The sequence below is a fragment of the Podarcis pityusensis genome, assembly GCF_964106645.2.
Source record: "Podarcis pityusensis genome assembly, chromosome: 12".
NCBI classification, from domain to species: Eukaryota; Metazoa; Chordata; class Lepidosauria; order Squamata; family Lacertidae; genus Podarcis; species Podarcis pityusensis.
In genome coordinates, this window is record NC_138037.1 from 35,905,096 (window position 1) to 35,926,088 (window position 20,993).

The 20,993-nt window shown below is 42.7% G+C and overlaps 1 protein-coding gene across 8 annotated transcripts in view; it reads right to left on the bottom strand.

The window, feature by feature from the left end:
- Positions 1-20,993, bottom strand: part of OSBPL3 (oxysterol binding protein like 3) — a 104,728-nt gene that overhangs the window by 53,021 nt on the left and 30,714 nt on the right. For all 8 annotated transcript variants that reach the window (XM_080974651.1, XM_080974649.1, XM_080974654.1 and 5 more), the window contains one exon: positions 784-1,001. In XM_080974651.1, the coding sequence (XP_080830777.1) occupies positions 784-876 (93 nt within the window). In that variant the 5' untranslated portion in view covers positions 877-1,001. The remainder of the gene's footprint in view (positions 1-783; positions 1,002-20,993) is intronic.

The following is a 20,993-nucleotide window of genomic DNA, read 5'->3' on the forward strand; positions in this document are numbered from 1 at the left end:
TACCATGCATACATGGCCAATTTTTTTATACGTCTCCGCTCAACCACACACAGCCTAAGAATGTGGCATCATGTTCTCTTTTATACAAATGAACTTTCTGGCACAATTGAAAATGAAATATTACTATTGAAATCCACGGGGGGGGGGGGCGGGAACTAGCAGTGCCAATTAAAACATTACTGAAAGCCAGGTTGTGAACTTGGCCTGTTGTTTGAAACCAAGGCAGAACCAACTCACTACAGATCTACTCAACCCACATACTCAGAACACCAGCTTGGTCATGTGAATTAATCCTAAGTACCAGAAACAGTGAAAAAGGGCAAGCAATCAGGAAGTGAATCATCTGCAACAGGAGTGGGGAAACAGTGGTACCTCCAGGGGTTGTTGGACTACAACTCCCATCATCCCTGACCATTGGTCATACCAACAACAGCTGGAGGGCCACAGGTTTCCAACCTTGATCTATATTTCTACACAGATCTTGATCTATATTTTTCAATCAATGTGGTGTTAAACAAAGAAGAGTTGGGACTTGATATCTTGCCTTTCACTCCCCTTAAGGAGTCTCAAAGTGGCTAACAATCCCCTTTCCCTTCCTCTCCCACAGCAAACGTTCTGTGAGGTGAGTGAGGCTGAGAGACTTCAAAGAAGTATGACTAGTCTAAGGTCACCCAGCAGCTGCATGTGGAGGAGCGGGGAAGCGAACCCAGTTCACCAGATTATGTGTCTACCGCTCTTAACCACTACACCACACTGGGGATGATAAAAACACTTTAAATTTACCTGTCTACTCCCCTGCTTAGAGGAGCAGCTACTGGTACTTCTTGAAGGCGACAAGACTTTCTGAGACACACCAAGATTCTTTTCTTCAGTCATGGTCTCCGAAAGAGTTTCTTCTGTACCAATTCAATGACAAAACGAGAAGACATGGGAGAGAAAGGCAAGAGTCATCGCATCTCCAAATGCATTCCAGCGGCGCTCGTGGTGCTCAAAGGAAATTCCTAAAAAAGAAAGCAGAGCAGGAGGGTGAGGGGAGGAAAAGGAGACAACAGCGCATCATCAATTTTAGTCAAGAGGAATTCCAACAACAATAAAGAGTTCACATTTTCAGCAATGCAACGTGACACCATTGCTATAAAATTAGCAAACCAATAAGCTATGAAGGGTACCATTCAAAACTTGATGAGTAGTGTTGAAATAGGTCTCAAAAGAATGGGAAGACAGATGGACATGAAGTATTATTTAGTGTAATGTTCTACCTTTTTCGGAGGCATTCAAAAAGAAACTGAATAGGAACCAGGTAATATTAGGGATACATACAACCTTTGATTACTGAGAAACAACCTGCTAACCCCACTTCTCGGACAGTTTATAGAAGTGGTCGGAAAATAAAGACTGGCAGGGTTTTCTTTCTTTTTCACTTTAAGGTTTATTACCTGCTGAAGTTTTAATTCTTGTACATTTCTTTATCATTAAATATCATTTTATCTTTTATTCACGAGCATCATTGAGAGAGCTTGCTCTGAAAGGGGGGGGGGAGAATTTAAATAATTAACAATAGAAAAATAATTTATATAGTGCTGGAGTGTATTTCATAACACTTCATATTGAGGCTTATCCATACTTTCCTCCACTCTTTCCAGGCATGGTACGCAATTTAAAACTCCATGGCTGAGCATTCCTGGCCACACACACACACACACCCAAACTTTCCCCGCTTTAAAGAACGGTTTTTTTGTGGGAAAGCTCTGGAGCAAAAGAAAGGGCACTCAGACATAAAGCTTTAAAGGACAGACCATGTCTCAATAGTGCCGAGGAAAAGTTAAGCGTGGATAAGCCCTTGTTAATTGCAGCAAGCCCCACTGTGTTTATGTCCAAAGCTAAGATCTGAACCAGGGTCTTCAAACCCACATGCTTAAGCCAGTACACTATGTCAGCCCTTAACTATGTTTTAGTTATGGGGCAGAGATATGGGTGGGATGATTTGTGGGAACGCTTCCCAGCTCTTGGATCTGCATGGATTCCATGTGCAGAGATGTTCAGGTGAGAGATTTTGACCTTCTGATGCAGGCATCCCCAAACTCGGCCCTCCAGATGTCTTGGGACTACAACTCCCATCATCCCTGACCACTGGTCCTGTTAGCTAGGGCTGATGGGAGTTGTAGTCCCAAAACATCTGGAGGGCCGAGTTTGGGGATGCCTGTCCTGATGTATCCATTCAGATACACAGAGCTCACAGACCATACCTCTACCAGAAGACAATACTTCTAGGACCATCTTATCTTTATAGGTGATCAGGTGAGTCATTTTCACCTTTTAAACACATCCAAGTTGTTGTTTAAAAATGTTGTGTTTTTTGCCCAATTATCGAAGCAGCACTTAAAGGTGTGGGCATTTAAAAACCTGTCAGCTATGCATAGATAAACAACAGAAAATACCCACAGGAAATGATTAGAGAGCAATAACTGACCTCCATAGAGAAGGAGGCAAAGGTATTAACAATGTCAATAAGATTGGTGGAAAACCAATTTATGGAAATTGCCGCCCCGAAGAACACAACACCTTTAACTGCCGCACAATAGCAATCCCAGTGCATGATGAGGTCAGGTATTTAAGTAGGCATCTGTTGTCGAGTCTGGCAGAAAACAATATTTAATAGCAGCACTAAGGTGGCAGTCTGCATCGAGAACCTTGCTGGTAGTCCCAGTGACAATGTAGAAAACGTGAGCCAGAGTAACCATGGCAACAGATTCTTCCCACTTCACAAAAGCTAGACTAAAGGGCAACACCTTTCACAAACTCGAGGGTAAGAAAGTCTCTTACTGTACTATTACACAAAATATTGTATCATTCAACAGTGGTCAAAATACATAATGTAATATGTAACATGTAATACATGGGGGAGGGTTCAGAATACTGATCAATATTTAATCTTGTCCTCTTGGACTCTAGTAGTGCTGACAATATATAAGCTGACAATATATAAACAATCTAAGCAAAGCATTTCTTATGTCTTGCTAACAACGCTTTTCAGGATATGAAATCCAATCATTTTAATACCATGCACCAATGTCTAGTTTACAGATTATAGAGTTTGCTTTTTAAAAAATGCTCAGATACCAGCGCTGGAGTTTTTCCTGTTCTTAGTGTCTGCACAATGGCCACAGAATATGCTCTTGCTAAAATCAGGTTTTATGGTCTTATGCCTCATGCAGTGTGTTCTACTAACTTGCTCCCCAGACAACCCCAGTTCACCTTGGTTTTTTTGTCTGCAGCAAGTGTTGCATTACATGCCTGGCTCCTGGGTGCTGAATTAAGAACCATGGCTACATTTATTCACCCAAGCTGCCTGAGTGACAACATATGGCAAGGTCTGCTTCAGTGAATCCGGCGCCAGATCTGTCATCATTCCCTCCAACAGTGAACTCAGGTGGTTGAGTGCCAACAGCACTGGCGTCGAAATGTGGATTACTGAGAAACAAGGAAGAAAAAGCAGCATGTTCCGCTGAACCCCGAGGTATGAGGAAGTACAAAACATCTGAACACCTTCAGAAACAGTCCAGTGAAGATTGAGTATTGCTCATGCATTCCAGGGACCATGGAATGTTGGCAATTGGAAAAGAAAACCAACTGGTAAATAGAGATGAATGAATCGGCCTGCTTTAGCCTTACCACACCTTATAGGAGTCCAGCCATTGGGAAAGGGGAAAGAATGCAACTACAAGATTTTGTTGAAGGCCCCATTTGTCTTCTTCCTATTCAGTGGGATATGGAAAGGAGAAGGCATCTCATTGTAAGTGCTGGGATCTAAACACTACATATCACACTCGTTCTTCTATTTAAAAAACCAACAACATCTCAAGTGCCTTTGTGAATGGCTGCCAATAGCTTGTATGCAGCAACCAACATTTAAGAAGCACCACTGGGATATTTTAAAACTCTGCTATAAAGTTGCCTAATGTGGTTGCAATACGGTGGTACCTTGGTTGTCAAACTTAATCCGGAACACTTACTTCCGGGTTTGCAGTGTTCGGGAGCCGATTTGTTCGGGAGCCAAGCTGTTCGACAACCAAGGTACCACTGTACTCAACAGCTCAAAAACTACAGACACCTGCAGTTATGCACTGATGCATCTGTATGGCCAGCTACGGATCTCTTGAATTGATTATTTTTGCCCAAGATCCTGACACCACGTTGCTCCTTAGTAGTTTAACAAGTTCAGAATAGGCGGCTCTAAGATCAAGCAGTAGTCTTGGGATATCTTTATAAATTTCAATTCTTCTATCCAAAACCTCCAGTGATTTTACAAAATGTAGTCCCAAAATCTTATCCCTTTCCTCCTTTGATCTCAGTGTTATCAAACAGTCTCTGGGCCTCTCCTTCTTTATAAATCTTCCAAGTCTGAAAGCTGACACGATTTTAAAGTCCTTTTCTTCCAAGTTCCAGAACTTGGAGAATTCTTTGGTCAAAAACTCAGTTAGATGTCCTTCTTCTGCCTCTTGTAGTGATCTAATCCTTAAGTTGTTCTCACGGTTTCGCAGTTCTATCATAGAGAGATAAATCTGGTGTTCCCCGACTTGTTTAGTGAGTGGTCTTACCTCTTGCTCTAAATTTTCAAATTTTTGTCTAGTGTCCTCAGTCAATTTCCGATTTTCTGCTGAGGCCTCCGTTAACTGTCCAATTGCTTGTGCATTCTGTACCACTTGTGTGGTTAATTTATTTAGACATTCTGTGTTTTTATCAATCTTTGCTGATTGCGCATCTGCTTTCTTGTCCAAAGCTTCCAATTTTTCAAAAATTTTGTCTAGAACAGAAACAGATGCTCCTGAGGCCATATCTTCCAATTGTAACTGCTCTGCTTCGCCCTCTCCCTCCACTTCTGAGGGCAAAGTAGGCACAGATGATCTACGTGTCTGTGAGGCTGAGGTTAGAGTTGTTAAAGTTGTTTGTTTAGCTCTCCCTCTTTTTCTTGTGCCACTCATTCCAACGTTATCTATCAGTCAAGGTCACACTGAGTTATTCCCATGGGAATGGAAAGGTCCAGAGCAAGCAAACAGCAAGGGAATCGAAAGTAAAAAGTGCATGTAAAGTCACTGTTTTAATCCAATCCTCTAGAGGGAGCTTAATCTGTCTTTCAAAGTCTAATTTAATGTCCAAGAACCTTCAAATACAAATGTTTAGCAGAGTTTATAAATGGTCACTTTGTTGCAGACAGTGCTTATTTATCTCCAAAAAGAATGTTTCAAATTTAAAAGGTCTCAATACCCTCAGATTGTTTCAAGTTCCAATATACAGTATCCAAATCTGCAGTACTGACAGCTCCCTTAGTGCTCAGGCAGATCCTGACTCTGGGTTTCACCTTCTAATTTGTAATCCAATAAAAGGAGGAAAGTCAAGTGCAAATAAAAATCCCAAATCTTTAGCTTAAAGTCTTTACTTTAAGATGCAAGTTCAATAGATGCTTAGACCTGTAAAACTTAGAATCTCTTTCTTTCAGCCTCCACTCCTCCAGCTGATTGCTTTTTTCAAGTTCAATGGCTGCGGAAGACGGACTTCCTGCTTCCACGTCTCTCCGCTTTCAGCCAAGTTCAAGCCAATTTAAGTTTTCCTTTTAAAATCTCAAATTCAAGTGACTCAGTCTTTTACTCACAAGTTAGTTGCTTTTTCGTCCGAATCCGTAATTTAGCAGGAAAAGGGATCAGCGCTCACCGACAGTAGCAGCGCGGCTTCGCTCCTCAGGCTGTGAAACAGCTCACAGCGCCGCAACCCCCCTCCGCGCTCCGGAGCCCCTTACGGGGTTCCTTCTGCACTTGGAGGGTCGCTCAAGGCGCCCACCGAGCCTCAAGACCCCAGGCTCTTGCCGCCTGGGGTTTTCCAGAGTGGGTCTCCGCTTCGCCGTAGCGGACGACCCGTTGCCTGCGGAGCCTCCTCTCCCGTTCAGAAGAGGACCGCCATTGCCGTTCGCGCCGCCCCCCGAAGTGAACTTGTTAAACTACTAAGGAGCAACGCAATTCCATTCAGGTGGGAATTTCCCCAAGGAATATCTTTTACCTTTAGAGGGAGAAAGGTTAAAGTAAGAACACTGGAAGAGAGAGACAAATTCTTGTCTACATACGGAGAGGACCTTCAAAAAGGAATTGAACTACCTTCTGGGCCTGAGGCAACGCCAGTACCAACATCAGCATCTGTGGAACCTGAAGATCCTGAGAAGATACCACCCCTTGAAAAATAACCAGATAGTTCAGGATGTCTCTGCAACTGTTGAGCTGGAATATTAATGGCTGTAACATTCCGGAAAAAAGGAAGAAAATATTTCATATATTAAAAAAAGAACAATTGGACATTATTTGTTTACAAGAAACACATGTGACGAGGCTCCACAGAAAAGTGTTAATAAATAAAAGATTGGGCCAGGAATTTGTATCGTCCGACAAAGTTAAGAAGAGAGGTGTGGTGATATATGCAAAAGAGAGCCTGTCACCTAAATTCCTATTTAAAGATGAACATGGAAGAATTTTGGCTATTGAGATACAATATCAAGGAGAGAAACTGCTGATATTAGGAATTTATGCACCTAATGAAGGGAAATCGGAATTCTACAAGAAGTTGCAGGAGACAATGCTGGACTACCTAGACTACAACAACATCATAATGATGGGAGATATGAATGGGGTCGTATCAACTAACATGGACAAGTCACAAAGTCAAAATGTTACAAAAGACGGCAGACTACCTAAAACCTTTTTTGAAATGACTGACAATATGGATTTGATTGACATTTGGAGGACAAAGAACCCACTAGGAAGAGAGGGAACATTCTTTTCTGAAGCCCAACTGACCTGGACAAGAATCGACCAAATATGGATCTCCAGAGGCCTGGCACCTAAGGTCAGAAAAGTGGAAATCTGCCCAAAGACCTGCTCCGACCATAATGCAGTAAAGATGGATATGACACTATTACCAACTGGATCCTTCAGATGGAAGATGAATGACAATTTGTTTAGAGATCAGGAAATTACCAAGAAGGCCCAAAAAGTTCTGAAGGACTATTTTGAGATAAATATGAATAATATGGTGGAAAAAAGAATAATCTGGGACGCAAGTAAAGCTGTAATGAGGGGATTCTTGATACAACAGAATGCAGTAAAGAAAAGAACACAAAATGAGAAAAAAGATAAGATCTTGGAAAAAATAAAAGAATTAGAGAAGAAATTAAGAGTGAATCCGAAGTCACAGCCAACTCTGAGAGAAATTAAACTTTATCAAACACAATATTCTAAATTGATAAATCAGGAAATTGAATGGAAGGTTAAATTAATGAAACAAAAAACGTTTGAGTCGGCGAATAAATGTGGAAAACTGCTAGCTTGGCAGTTGAAGAGAAGACAAAGATTAAATACTGTTACAAACTTAGAGGTTGATGGAAAAAACATCCAGAATCCAGTGGACATTAGAAAGTGTTTCCAGAGATATTTCAAAAAATTATACACCCAAGGGCCGCAAGATGATGTTGAGATTAAACAATTTTTGGTAAAAAACGGACTATCTAAATTGTCACAAGAAAATAGGACAATCCTGAATTCTAAAATAACACGACAGGAGATCGAACAAGCTATCCAGAACATGCAACTTGGCAAATCTCCAGGACCAGATGGGCTGACCTCCAAGTACTATAAGACATTAAAAGACTATTTGATACAACCTTTGATGGAGGTCAGCAATGAAATTATGGAGGGGAAGAGGGCACCGGAGTCGTGGAAGGAAGCGTTTATCACATTAATACCAAAGTCGGAAGCTGAAAAGACACAACTTAAGAACTACCGTCCCATCTCTCTTTTAAATGTGGATTACAAAATATTTGCAGACATTCTCGCAATTAGATTTAAAAAAGTTTTAAATGAAGTAATTCATAAGGACCAGGCCGGCTTTCTCCCAGGAAGACATCTGTTTGCTAATACAAGGAACATTATTGATATTTTGGAACTTTTGCAAACAGACATAAATACAAAAGCAGTCTTAATTTTTATAGACGCGGAGAAGGCCTTTGACAATATCTCCTGGAAATTTATGATGGGAAATTTAAAAGAGATGGGAGTGGGACGGGGTTTTGAGAATGGGATCGGGGCGATATATTCAGAACAGAAAGCTAAACTGATAGTTAATAATGTGGTTACAGAAGAGTTTAAAATTGAAAAAGGGACACGACAAGGTTGCCCTATTTCCCCTTTGTTATTTATTTCGGTTCTGGAAGTGCTATTAAACATGATTAGAGAGGATCGGTTGGTGGAAGGAATTCAGGTCGGTCAGAAACAATATAAATTAAAAGCTTTTGCAGATGACCTGGTTTTGACCCTGCAGAAGCCAGAGCCCAGTACGAAAAGAGTATTACAACTGATTAATGATTTTGGTCGGGTGGCTGGATTTAAACTAAATAAACAGAAAACTAAGGTTTTGGGGAAAAAATTGACTGATACAGAGTCAGAACGGTTTCAGAATGAGACGGAACTTAATGTGGTTAAAAAAGTAAAATACCTAGGGGTAAACATAACAGCAAAAAATCTAAGTCTATTTAAGGACAATTATGAAAAATGTTGGACAGAAATTAAGAGAGACCTAGATAGTTGGTCAAAATTGAAACTTTCTTTGTTAGGCCGAATTGCTGCTATCAAGATGAATGTATTGCCAAGGATGTTGTTTTTATTTCAAACACTTCAGGTCTTGGACAAAACGGGGTGCTTTCAGAAGTGGCAGAGAGACATTTCTAAGTTTGTCTGGCAGGGCAAAAAGCCCAGAATTAAGTTTAAGATATTAACTGATGCAAAACAAAGAGGGGGCTTTGCCCTGCCAGACTTAAAGTTGTATTATGAAGCCGCAGCGTTCTGCTGGCTAAAAGACTGGCTACTTCTTGAGGACACTGATGTGTTGGATCTGGAAGGGTTTAACAATGCTTTTGGATGGCATGCATATTTATGGTATGACAAGGTTAAAGCAAATAAGGCCTTTAAGAACCATATTGTCAGAAAATCATTGTTTAATGTCTGGACAAAATATAAAGACTTGCTGGAAAATAAAACACCAAGGTGGCTTTCACCTTTGGAAGCCAAGGCCCGAAAAAGACCCAATATGGAGGCTAAATGGCCAAAATATTGGGAAATACTAGAAAAGGATGGAGACAATTGGAAATTGCAGAGTTTGGAGAAAATGAAAGACAAAGTGCGAGATTGGTTACATTACGCTCAGATTAAAGAAGTTTTTAAAAATGATAAGAAACTAGGGTTCCAGGTGGAGAAATCGAAATTAGAAACAGAATTGTTAGAACCAAAGATTAAGGTACTTTCTAGGATGTATAACTTGCTGTTGAAATGGAATACACAAGATGAAACGGTTAAATCGGCTATGATAAGGTGGGCACAGGACATTGGGCATAATATCATGTTTGAGGACTGGGAGAGGTTGTGGAGTAATGGATTGAAATTTACTGCATGTAACGCTCTGAAAGAAAATGTAATGAAAATGATTTATAGATGGTATATGACCCCAGTCAAACTTGCCAAAATTTACCACCTGTCTGATAATAAGTGTTGGAAATGCAAAGAGTGTGAGGGAACGTTCTTCCACCTCTGGTGGACTTGCCCTAAAGTGAAGGCGTTCTGGGAAATGATTTATAATGAACTGAAAAAGGTATTTAAATATACCTTCACTAAGAAACCAGAGGCTTTCCTTTTGGGTATTGTCGGCCAAGGGGTGGCAAAGAAGGACCAGACATTCTTTATGTATGCAACAACAGCAGCAAGGATACTTCTCGCAAAACATTGGAAAACTCAAGATCTACCCACACTGGAAGAATGGCAGATACAACTGATAGACTACATGGAACTGGCTGAAATGACCGGCAGAATCCGTGACCTGGGAGAAGAGAGGATTGAGGAGGATTGGAAGAAATTTAAGAACTATTTACAAAAGTACTGTAATTTGAGTGAATGCTAAACAAGACGCTAGATCAAAATAACTGAGCACCACTAAATTTAGAAGTTTTTAAGAAAATAAGTAAGACTGTGAAATTTAGCTCCTTCTGAGAATTATAAGATTATGAAATATAGAAGGGATATAAGAATTTAAATAAGATGATAAATTGCTGACAAAACGTTATAACGATGAAAGTGGGAGCGGGAGATGTGAGGAAGTCCAAAGAAAATGTGAAAATATGTTAAGACCAATGTTACATTGTTTATTATGTTTATTTTTACTGTAAAACTTAATAAATTGCTTTAAAAAAAAAAAAAAGATCCTGACACCACGAGTCCAAGTGTGCGAAGGAATTGTGTGCCACGCTGGCTAACTGTTGCTAGTGAGTGGACAGGACTCTCGGGCATGGGCATAGCCATATGTGCAGATCCGGAGCTTATTCTCGGTTAGCAGAATAAGGTACTTCCATTATGATTCAAGGTTTACTTTTAAAGCACCAATTCCTCTCTTTTTAGAGGTTCTAAAAAGGAACTCTCCGTTTGTTCCCAAGAGCTCTTTTGGAAGAGCCAATCCTCTAATTACCTATTTCAACTGTCAAGGCCTGGTGAAACCCATTTCACTTTCTGTTACCATGAAACCGTACCTCCTGCATCAACAAAATTCAGCAGCATCTTCAGCTGCAAGAATTTAGTCTTGGGGCAGAGGTACAATCATGCTCTGCTGTCTGAATTCATTATTGCTTAGGCGTTTCATATGGGAAACTGCACAAATGCCTCCTAGAGCTTAATGAGCTCTGCCTTTCTATTTTCAACACTCTTTCTAATTGTTCTGGAAACAAGAAAGGGGGAGGGGGGAAACCACGCAGCAGAGAACTTTATAGCATAAAGCATCTCTCAGGATAAAGAAGGCAGACATATGCCTATGCAGGTGTTTCAGACAGTTCTTGAAATCATTAAGCAGCCGCAAGGCCACAGAATTCGCTCCAGAGAATTGTTTCAGCAATCTTCAAATTTCTGCTCCACACACTTTCAGTTTTCACCTGCATGTGACCACAAGTTCTTTACGGAAGCGGGTCATGTGATGTGGCAGGTTATTTGCATCATACTTCAAGTTTATTGAATGGTTGCTTTGGTGGGGTTTTTTTTGTGGAGGGGGTCCTAATAAAATGTTCCTAATTGAAGCAGCATGCAAGATGAAAAAAACAGCAAAAATATCTGAACAGCTACCACCCCCTCCCTGGTCGATACACTCAAGTTCCAAATATATCTAAAAATTTCAATAATTTCAACAAGACACAAACTATTTTGGTATGCCTTTGCATTCATGGTCACAATGCTTCACTGTTACAATCTGTTGTACTATTATTACATAGCAATGCGTGACTTCGCTCTCAGATCCTCTGAAAGAAATATTAAGAGGGGAAAGCTGGCGGTGGAGTTGCCATGGAGCAGTTATAATTTTTTGTTGTTGCTTAGCACTTTCTACAGCTCTTTAGAAATTATGGCTCATCTCTAACCCAGTAGTTATCCACTGTATTTTTAGAATATACAAAACTGTATCTATAAATACAACCTGCTTGATCATTCATGCAATTCTTCCTTAAATAACATAAAGAAAACACACTCATTTTCAGGTCTTGTCTACACAGAGTATTTTAAGTAGCTAAAAGGAGAGTAGTAATGGATTCCCAATGTGGCCAGCTCCAGGACATCCACAAAAATCAACTCAGTTATGTTCCATCAGGTTGCTCATTTCAAGATTTTGACAGAAGACCTCACAAGGACAAAGGAAACAAAATGGATTTCTCTCTCTTTAAATAAAAAAAATCATTTAAATGGGTTGGTTAGCAACACCACATTTTGTATTAGTTTACTTATAATCTATTAACAGCCCCTAAGCACCAGTTGACCAGCATTTCCTCCCCCCTCCCCTTTTAATTTTGTTATTCCTTAAATACCCTGGACACCCCACCCCCCACCCTTTTGCCAGCCATATGGAATCTATTATGAAGAACTGATGAGCTTTCCCAAAATGCACCACACATCCCTAAGCAGGTAGGAAACTAAAAATAGACATTCAAGTACAATTTGGCTACAACTGGTGTGTTCTGCTAGCATCTGCTCTTACCCTGGTCATTCCAAGCAACAGAGGAAAAACAGAACAGTCAAATTTTTATTTTTATTTTTTAACCCCCTGTGTACTAGGATGTGCGTTTCTTCCCAGTAAACCAGGGCTGCATAATCTCTCTTAGCCCAAGGTTTCCACATTCCCTTCCAAACAAAGTCTCGTGGTGGGTGGGGCCAAAGGGGAAAGTGGGTGGACTGGGGAAGGCTGCAGGCTACTGAGATGGCTTGCAGAATGAAAGGACACACAAAAGCCCTGAGGACATCACACCAGGAAGGTAGGTGCAACCAAAATCCCACACACCCACTTATGAGAACTTCATTAAAAAAAATAAATCTCTCCCCTCTGATAATTTTTGAAGGCAATTTATTTTCTTGGCGATTGATGCAGAATGGTTACAAAGAAAAGAAACTGTCAGAGAAATTTTCAGCACGGCACTAACTCATACATGGCTTCAGGTAATCATAACGGCTTGATCACCATGCTGCTCAGCTCATAATAATAGCAGCTTATCAATCAGTGTGTGGGGTTCATCTGGATGCAAGGTCTTTTGAGTCCTAGAAATGACTGTCCGTCCCCCTCCCCCAGGACTCACAGGGAATAGTTCTGCACCATAAGATTCCACGTTTCTATCACTGCTGAGTCTTGGCAACCGTTTGCAAGCTCTTTTTTGAAACAGCCATAGCTAAAGGTACAATATGCTTTTGAATTATGGTGCTGGAGGAGACTCTTGAGAGTCCCATGGACTGCAAGATGATCAAACCTATCCATTCTTAAGGAAATCAGCCCTGAGTGCTCACTGGAAGGACAGATCCTGAAGCTGAGGCTCCAATACTTTGGCCACCTCATGAGAAGAGAAGACTCCCTGGAAAAGACCCTGATGTTGGGAAAGATGGAGGGCACAAGGAGAAGGGGACGACAGAGGACAAGATGGTTGGACAGTATTCTTGAAGCTACCAGCATGAGTTTGACCAAGTTGCGGGAGGCAGTGGAAGACAGAAGTGCCTGGAGTGCTCTGGTCCATGGGGTGACGAAGAGTCGGACACCACTAAACGATTAAACAACAACATAGGTACAATGATCATCCTCGTATGCCTTTCTTGCCCCACAGGCTCAGAAATTCCCCATCCACCCTGAGTCTCTGTGCTACTTTCTGCCTTACTTCCTTAAGCAGAAAGTTCTCTTTGGCTGTGTTGGGTTCTCTCCCCAGGAACAAGAGCATTAGCTGCATCCGTCATCCCTTCCAGTTACAAATGCATGCCTCTTTTGTTGCTGCCATTCTGCTCCTTTGGTCCACAGTCTCCTCTCTTGTTGGGCCCAATCATTCCTTCTTGATGCCTCAGTCTACTACTCCGCACAGCAACCTCATCTTTCATCTTGCTTTAACTCAGAGAGTCTCTGGCCCTCCTGATGTTGTTGGAATCCAAATTCTATTGGCCTGCACAGCCAACAGTCAATGATGATGGGAGTTGTAATTCAGCAACACCCGGAGCACCAGAGATTCCCCATTATTGGGTTCCATGCCTCTGCTAGCCTACTGGGACCCATCCTGCCTTACCATCTCCTCCTGTGCCGATTTCATCTTCAGTTTCTCTGCCTGAGATACCTAACGGCGAAATGTGAGCAGTCCGTGCTGCTTGCATCCTGCAATGGGTTTCCTTACCAGCTTATCAGATTGTACTCATCCTTGCAGTGCGTCTAAGTTAGCACAACTGCCAGAAAGTGCTTTTATACAGCTTAGACTGAGGAAGAACGGCTTGTGCGTTGCAAGTGCAACCATCTGCCCCCATTAACCTCCAATACATTCCACATTCATAAAAATAACTTGCTTGGATTTTCGAAACATAGCTTGTCCGTTTCCGATTCACACCCTAAACAAAGTGAGCTTCCCCATTGGGCTGATAGCGTTCATACATCACTCTTCTTTGAGCAAGCATGCTTCTTCAAAACACACAAATGCTGCCTTTCAGACTTGAAGAGTGTCAATTTGAAAACACTTTGCAGCCTTTACCACACTTGAACAAAGTGATCAGCCCTTTCTTTTATTTAGTGCATGGCTGTTATGTCCTTTTGCTAGGGCTCTTAAATATTTTATAGCCTGCTGTCCTCCCTTGTTAATCTGAAAGGCATAAAAGCTCAGGTATCATCACTTTCCAGTACTAATTGGATTCTGGAATCCAGACAGAGACAATATGGCAGACCGACTTACAAATGAATTAGCTGCCATTTATTGATAGGCAAACACATTGCACTCCAGCACATGTTTCCTTGATTTTTAAATGAAAAGCAAGCTTTGGGAGGGACAATGCTGAGGAGTGGAGACATGGGAGTAGCCAGGATTCTTTTTTTTTGGGGGGGGGAACCTCAGTTTGCTATGTTTTTTATTGAATTTTATTGATTGGGGTGGGGAGGCAGCTGACCCTCCCTGCCTCCCCTGGCTACGCCCATGAGGGGAGTGGCAACTAGCGCATTGGGGAGTGCGGGACGACAATCTGGGAGTGATCTGGATGGGTAAAACAGAAGCAGGCAAAGGGAGGGGGTAAGGCAAGCACTACCACCCCTAGCCAATTCTTTGCTCAAAATGACTCTCACTAAAAAGCTGTTTTTCATTTAAAAGAAAACAGAAACCAGAGCAGCTACTGGATCTTTGTTTCACAAATTTCCGTGGGCATATTCTTTGCCCCTTGTAGCAAGAGAAAACTTTCAGATTTTGCTAGGTGTACGAAATAAATAAATAATGCAGAAGAGGGCAAGCATACCCCCTGCAGTTGCATTCAAAGCTAGAAGGCTGCAGATAGTTTGCACATCCAAGAGTGACCTGTGAAGTCAGTATTTTGGACCTTGCGTCTGCCACAGGCTGCATTCAGCCAACCATATTTCAGCACAATAAGCCAAGATGTGCATAAGCCATTGTGCCTTCAGGCCCCATCTCTCCTCAGTGTGCTGGGTAACCCAGGAAGTTTTCATTAACCATAGTTTCCCATAGCGCCTGAGTGAGTAAGCAAGCATGCATAGCATGGGTGGCCAAGCCATGAGTGACAACATGGCCACCAAGCCACAGAAAGTGGCCTCCCAGTCCCCACAGCTTTATATTTCCATTTGGCTGGGAGATAAATCTCTAAAGGGCAGACAAGAGTGCTTTATCTGCCCGTCACAGGGGGATCTTTTATCTCCATCTCAGCGCAAAGCACCGCAGCGCAAAGATTAGAGACGAAACATTCCAACTGCTCTTGTGGAGCAAAAGGCAGCATTTGCCCCCAGCTCAACGATGGAGTGGGGATGGGTGGAAACTCTGCATTTTACTTTGACAGGTCCTGTAGTGAAGAGTAATTCTATCCCTAAAAGATAAAGGGACCCCTGACCGTTAGGTCCAGTCGCAGACGACTCTGGGGTTGCGGCGCTCATCTCGCTTTATTGGCCGAGGGAGCCGGCGTACAGCTTCCGGGTCATGTGGCCAGCATGACTAAGCCGCTTCTGGCGAACCACAGCAACGCACAGAAACGCCGTTTACCTTCCCGCCGGAGCGGTACCTACTTATCTACTTGCACTTTGACGTGCTTTCAAACTGCTAGGTTGGCAGGAGCTGGGAAAGAGCAATGGGAGCTCACCCCATTGTGGGGATTCAAACTGCTGGGGTGGGGGCTGGAAATGATGGTTTTGTGGGCGCAAGGTGTGTGTGAAAGACGGGGAGAACGATGTGTGACTGCAGTGTCCATAGATTGCCTATAATGCTGCTATGTGGTCTTGGAGAGATGGATGACTGTCAATACTGTCCTTAGGATGAAACAGATTAGCTACTACTGGTGTATAGGACTGCAACCTTAGTAGCATACAGAAGGCAGCCCTGCATTTGGAAGTTTTTAATGTTTGACGTTTTATTATGTTTTTGTATGCGTTGGAAGCCACCCGGAAGGACTGGAGCAACCCAGTCGGATGGGCGGGGTATAAATATGATGATGATGATGACGATGATGATGATGATGGAAGGAGTAGGGAACTTGTTGCTCTCCAGATGTTCCTGGACTCCAACTCCATTCAACCCTGACTCAATGGAAGCTAAGGTTGATTGGAAATGGGAGTTCAACAATTTCAAGGAGCTGTCCATGAGCCAGGTCATCCACCAGGCAGGCATACACACAGAAGACTCAGGATGCAATTACAGTGGTACCTCGGGTTACAGACGCTTCAGGTTACAGACTCTGCTAACCCAGAAATAGTACCTCGGGTTAAGAACTTTGCTTCAGGATAAGAACAGAAATTGGGCTCCGGCGGCATGGCAGCAGCAGGAGGCCCCATTAGCTAAAGTGGTGCTTCAGGTTAAGAACAGTTTCAGGTTAAGAACAGACCTCCGGAACGAATTAAGTTCTTAGCCCAAGGTACCACTGTAGCTTTTTATTAGCAGGAAAAAAACAAGACTGCAGTGTCCTTGGTTTGTCTTAACTCAACAAAGGCGTTACTGAAACTAAGCTCCGGGCATTCCCTTTCCTTCTAGCCTCTCACTCTGGATCCCTCCCAAGCAGACTGTATTGAGCAAGTGGGCTCCTCGTCTGGTCCTGGACGCATTGCTCAACAACGTGCAGGACCCTCCTGGAGCTGGGGGTCAGAGCGGGAGGAGAGACAGCAGGAGTGAGACTGTCCGCATATACAGAGTGACTCTCAGCTTCTTATCATGTCCTAGAGGACCCTCCTTCTCCTGACTCCCCCTTGATCACTCAAGTCTCCTGCTTCTATCAGCTCCCAGCTCATCCCTTCTGCCGACTGCTCCTTGATGTCCTACCACCAGGCTCCGGGCTCTAGGGTGTCGTCTTTGGAGTCCTCCCTGGGGGGCTCTTGGGCTGGCAGCTCCATCACTCCTCCTCATCCAGCCTGTCCCTGACAAACAACATCTGGAGAGCCACAGGTTAGCTGTTGCTGCTCCAGGGGTTTCCCCCAAAGGGTTCACGGAGAAGGTAGAGTTTTAGAATGCATTCCTCTAGGATAAAATCATAGTGCATGAATGATGCAGCAGCCAAACTTGAGAGCCCTTGCTGAGTACATGCTTAGTTCTTCCAGTGCATTCTTTTGTGTTTCTCTTGAATGTCAGCCACACAGGTAAGCCGAAAGCTTTTTACCAGCTCCCAAAGTTTTTGTCTGGCTCAGTCCTCCCCACCATGGCACACGGAATAATGGAGCTGGCTACTCAGAGGAGCTTTGCTGTTCTCGGCTGGGGAACTAATTACAGGGCCGCATTATCTCATTTTTCTACTTGCCAATACACTCAACGTGTAATGCAGTCCCTTTTGAAAAAGGAACGGCATGTGGTTAATGCTATAAATTCTGGCATTCGTAAGCATGGAACACTCTTGGCATCAATTTGCAAATACATTTATCTGTCTTTTATGAGGATATTATCTCTTGATCAGTTTTAGTTCTCCTTCCCATGCCTAATAAGGAGAAAAGAAAGCTGTCAGTAACACAGCACAGAGATTCCACAGATTTATGCTTGTCTAACAAGCCACAACATTACTCATCCCTACAGCAGACTGAATAGGTATTCATTATAGTGCAATTTACTGACACAAAACTGTGCTAACAAGGAGTTAAGCTGAACTACTCCTCAAGAGAAACACTGCAAAGGGAATTCGGGGGAAAGCGGCTTCTGATTTGAGAAAGAAAGAATATAGTAGATTACCACTGCCAATTTACTCTTGCAAATTTATTTATCTTTTGGTGGCTGTGGAGATAATCTCCTTAATATTCACCAGACAAGCATTATTCAGGGATCTTTGATCTGGTTTGATTGGCTCCTAACCACTGGGTTTGGAAACGGAGGTAATTACTTGTTCACAGTTCTGCTGCAGAGTCTTTATAATTTTTATTCTCTTCTGAACCATTAAAGTGTAAGAAAGCATGACTGGCACCTCAGTGACTCCATGGCCAGAAACCATCTGCAACACTCAAGTACTCAGCAACAAAGTACAGATTTGTAATGAAAAACCTATCTGGAATATCCCAGGCAAAAACTGAAGACCAGTGCAGTCAAAGTTACCTAGCTATGACCTTCTCTTTCAGTACAGCTCACTCACTGTATCCTTGGGAGGATAATGTAGCAGCTGACTACTGCCTGAAGGAAGCATGCATATAAACTGAATCAACGCAACTTGACAGAAGGGAGGCAGAAGAGGTTCTACCACTGCAGTTTGGGCTCTGCTACTTTAGTTTCAGCTACTGGAGTTCATATTGCAGCTCCTATCAACTTCACATGGGGTTGGACTACAATTTCCATCACCCCCCTCGCCACTGGCCACACTGCCTGTGGCAGATGGGAAGCAGCATTAGAAATTCGCCAGGGGCTAGGTGCATTTTGCACCTAGCTATTGACCACTCGCGAACAAGTGAAGATGCCAAGCCTGAGGCCTCCACCATCTGGAGATGCATGCCTGGGGATCCTTGGATCTTGACTGTTTTCACACACCAGCAATGCATCCTGTGGAATTCTCTCTGTGATATTTTATCCGCACAATCAGAATGAATTTCAGGAACCAAAAAGCCATATTGAAATATACGACTTTCTGGCCCCAAAATGGCAAACTAGGCATTCCATTTTGGCGACTGTAACCCTGGTTTAAGGAGCCATTTGGTGTCTAGCTTATATATCTGAGTTTCTAGCACTGATGGGAGACGGAGTCCACAGTTTCCATACCCCATAACCTAGCACAGAGAGAATCATAGCTGTCAACCTTCCTTTTTTTGCGGGAAATTCCCTTATTCCAGCGCCATTTCCCGCTGCTTCCCGCTGCTATCCCGGATTGTTAGATATCCCATAGACTGTCCCTGGGACAGGTGAGGCTGCTGATCCCTTATTTTCAAATCTGAAAGTTGACAGCTATGGAGAGAATTTGTAATGAAGTTTCTTTAAAGGCCTTAATCTCAACCCTTTCTGTGAGCTGGAAGTGCAAAGCCCTGTCCAGTCATTCTTAAGCGATTAACAAGTTGCGGGAGCCGGGAGTTGATTGGTATTCACTGATCCTACACCCCATCCATTTATTGAGGCAGCATGTCTACAAAGCAGAGCCTGATCTATGTATACAGGCCCTTCCCAAGATGTAGAACCCAGATTGATTTGGGTTCCACGTCATTTGGTGGGGGGCACATAGCAGAAACAGCAGGCTCATCTCTACACATGTTGCCCATGCCATCCACACGCTAGCAGTTACTGGGCATGGTCTCATTTCCACCTCTTGCAGAATGAGCTCATTACTCAACTTAAAGACTCAAATTAGCAGGAAAACTATAAACCGAAACTCGGTTCGCATGTAACACAAAGTCAAGCAACAGCTGGCACACAAATGCACGAGTGTGTGGGTTCCTAGAAGCTGTAACCAAGGTTTGATCTTGGTTCACAGCTCATGGTTTGTTTGGAGGAGACAAACCATGAGCCCAGGTTTGGACAACATGCTAAACCAAACCATGGATTAGCTTCATGTAACGTGGCATCACAGACCCAGAAGAAAAGCACAGGGGCTGCCATCGCCTTTCCAGGAGCCCACATGCTCATGCTAGGCCATGGTTTGTCTTAGCAGTGCATCTGAACTGTGCCAGAGAATGGCTAAGAAAATGGACTTGTAAGTTCTCCTGTAGCCAACCTACTCAGAAGTATAGCTGCAGCTACGCAGTAGGAAATTGGATCGGAGGCCTCCAATTGAAACTAGTTGCCCACCAGGACTTATATACAAAGCAACTCGCTGATTTGGCAGCATGCCTAATTTTTCGACCATCTGGTCAAGAAGCAGCATAATAATATAATAAAATTTCATTTGCTCTAAACAAACAGTACTCCAGTTTATTAGAATATTTATATGTTTGTTACCCAGGAATTTTTTTTAAAAAAAACCTGAACCATACCTGCTTGCCTGCTATCAACAGTTGCGATGAAAACAGTGCAGCTATTAAGACATCAATCCTGAACATGACTTACAGAGACTAAAGAAAGTTCATGCACCCTGTATTATGGTTAGGGTTGCTCAATCACATTGTGTTCCAGCAAGAATATTTCCATAGTAAAAACAGCTCCACTTAAATAGTGTTTTAAACTCTGTTTGCAACATGGACATTTTCACCCAGATATGTTTATTTATGCAAGTCAAAATGTCAAATAGCATGTTCTAATCCAGGCATAGGCAAACTCCGGCCCTCCAGATGTTTGGGACTACAATTCCCATCATCCCTAGCTAACAGGACCAGTGGTCAGGGATGATGGGAATTGTAGTCCCAAACATCTGGAGGGCCGGAGTTTGTCTATGTCTGTTCTAATCCCATTAAACCTGGATAATATTCCCAGCATTCTGTCTTAAGACAAACAGAAGACTTTGGTGTCCCCCCCCCCATCTTTACCAGGTTTTTTTGTCCTCCTCACATTATTGATTGCTTAATATCCATATTGAAGATGTGGCTTCCACAGCTCAAAAGCCTTCTCGCTGCTCTGAGACTCGTAGTAGGGCCTAATAAAGGCATTGCCCTACTGTTGATTTTGAACTATTCCCCAATGGACTGACATAGCTGCCTACGAATTGGGCATATTTAAAGGTTGAAAGTCTATGGTAAGATGTTCCGAATCTACACATTGACTCAGAACACCACTGCCTCCATACTGGTACAATGCACACGTCAGCAATTCGATTGTCTCAGGGATGCACTCTGAGGAAGAAGTGGGGAGGAGGTTCCCCCACCCCTTGTAAAATGGCCACTTGCAAGTCATTTCCTTCTCAGAGAGGAAGAATTGCCTCCTCTGCCCCATACACTTTCCAATTAATTTTCAGACATAAGACATAATCTTCACGGCCATTTATTCACAATAGTATCATCTACTGAAATGTCACTTCCTCTTCCTTGCACACAATTGAAGAGAAACACTGAGAAAGTAC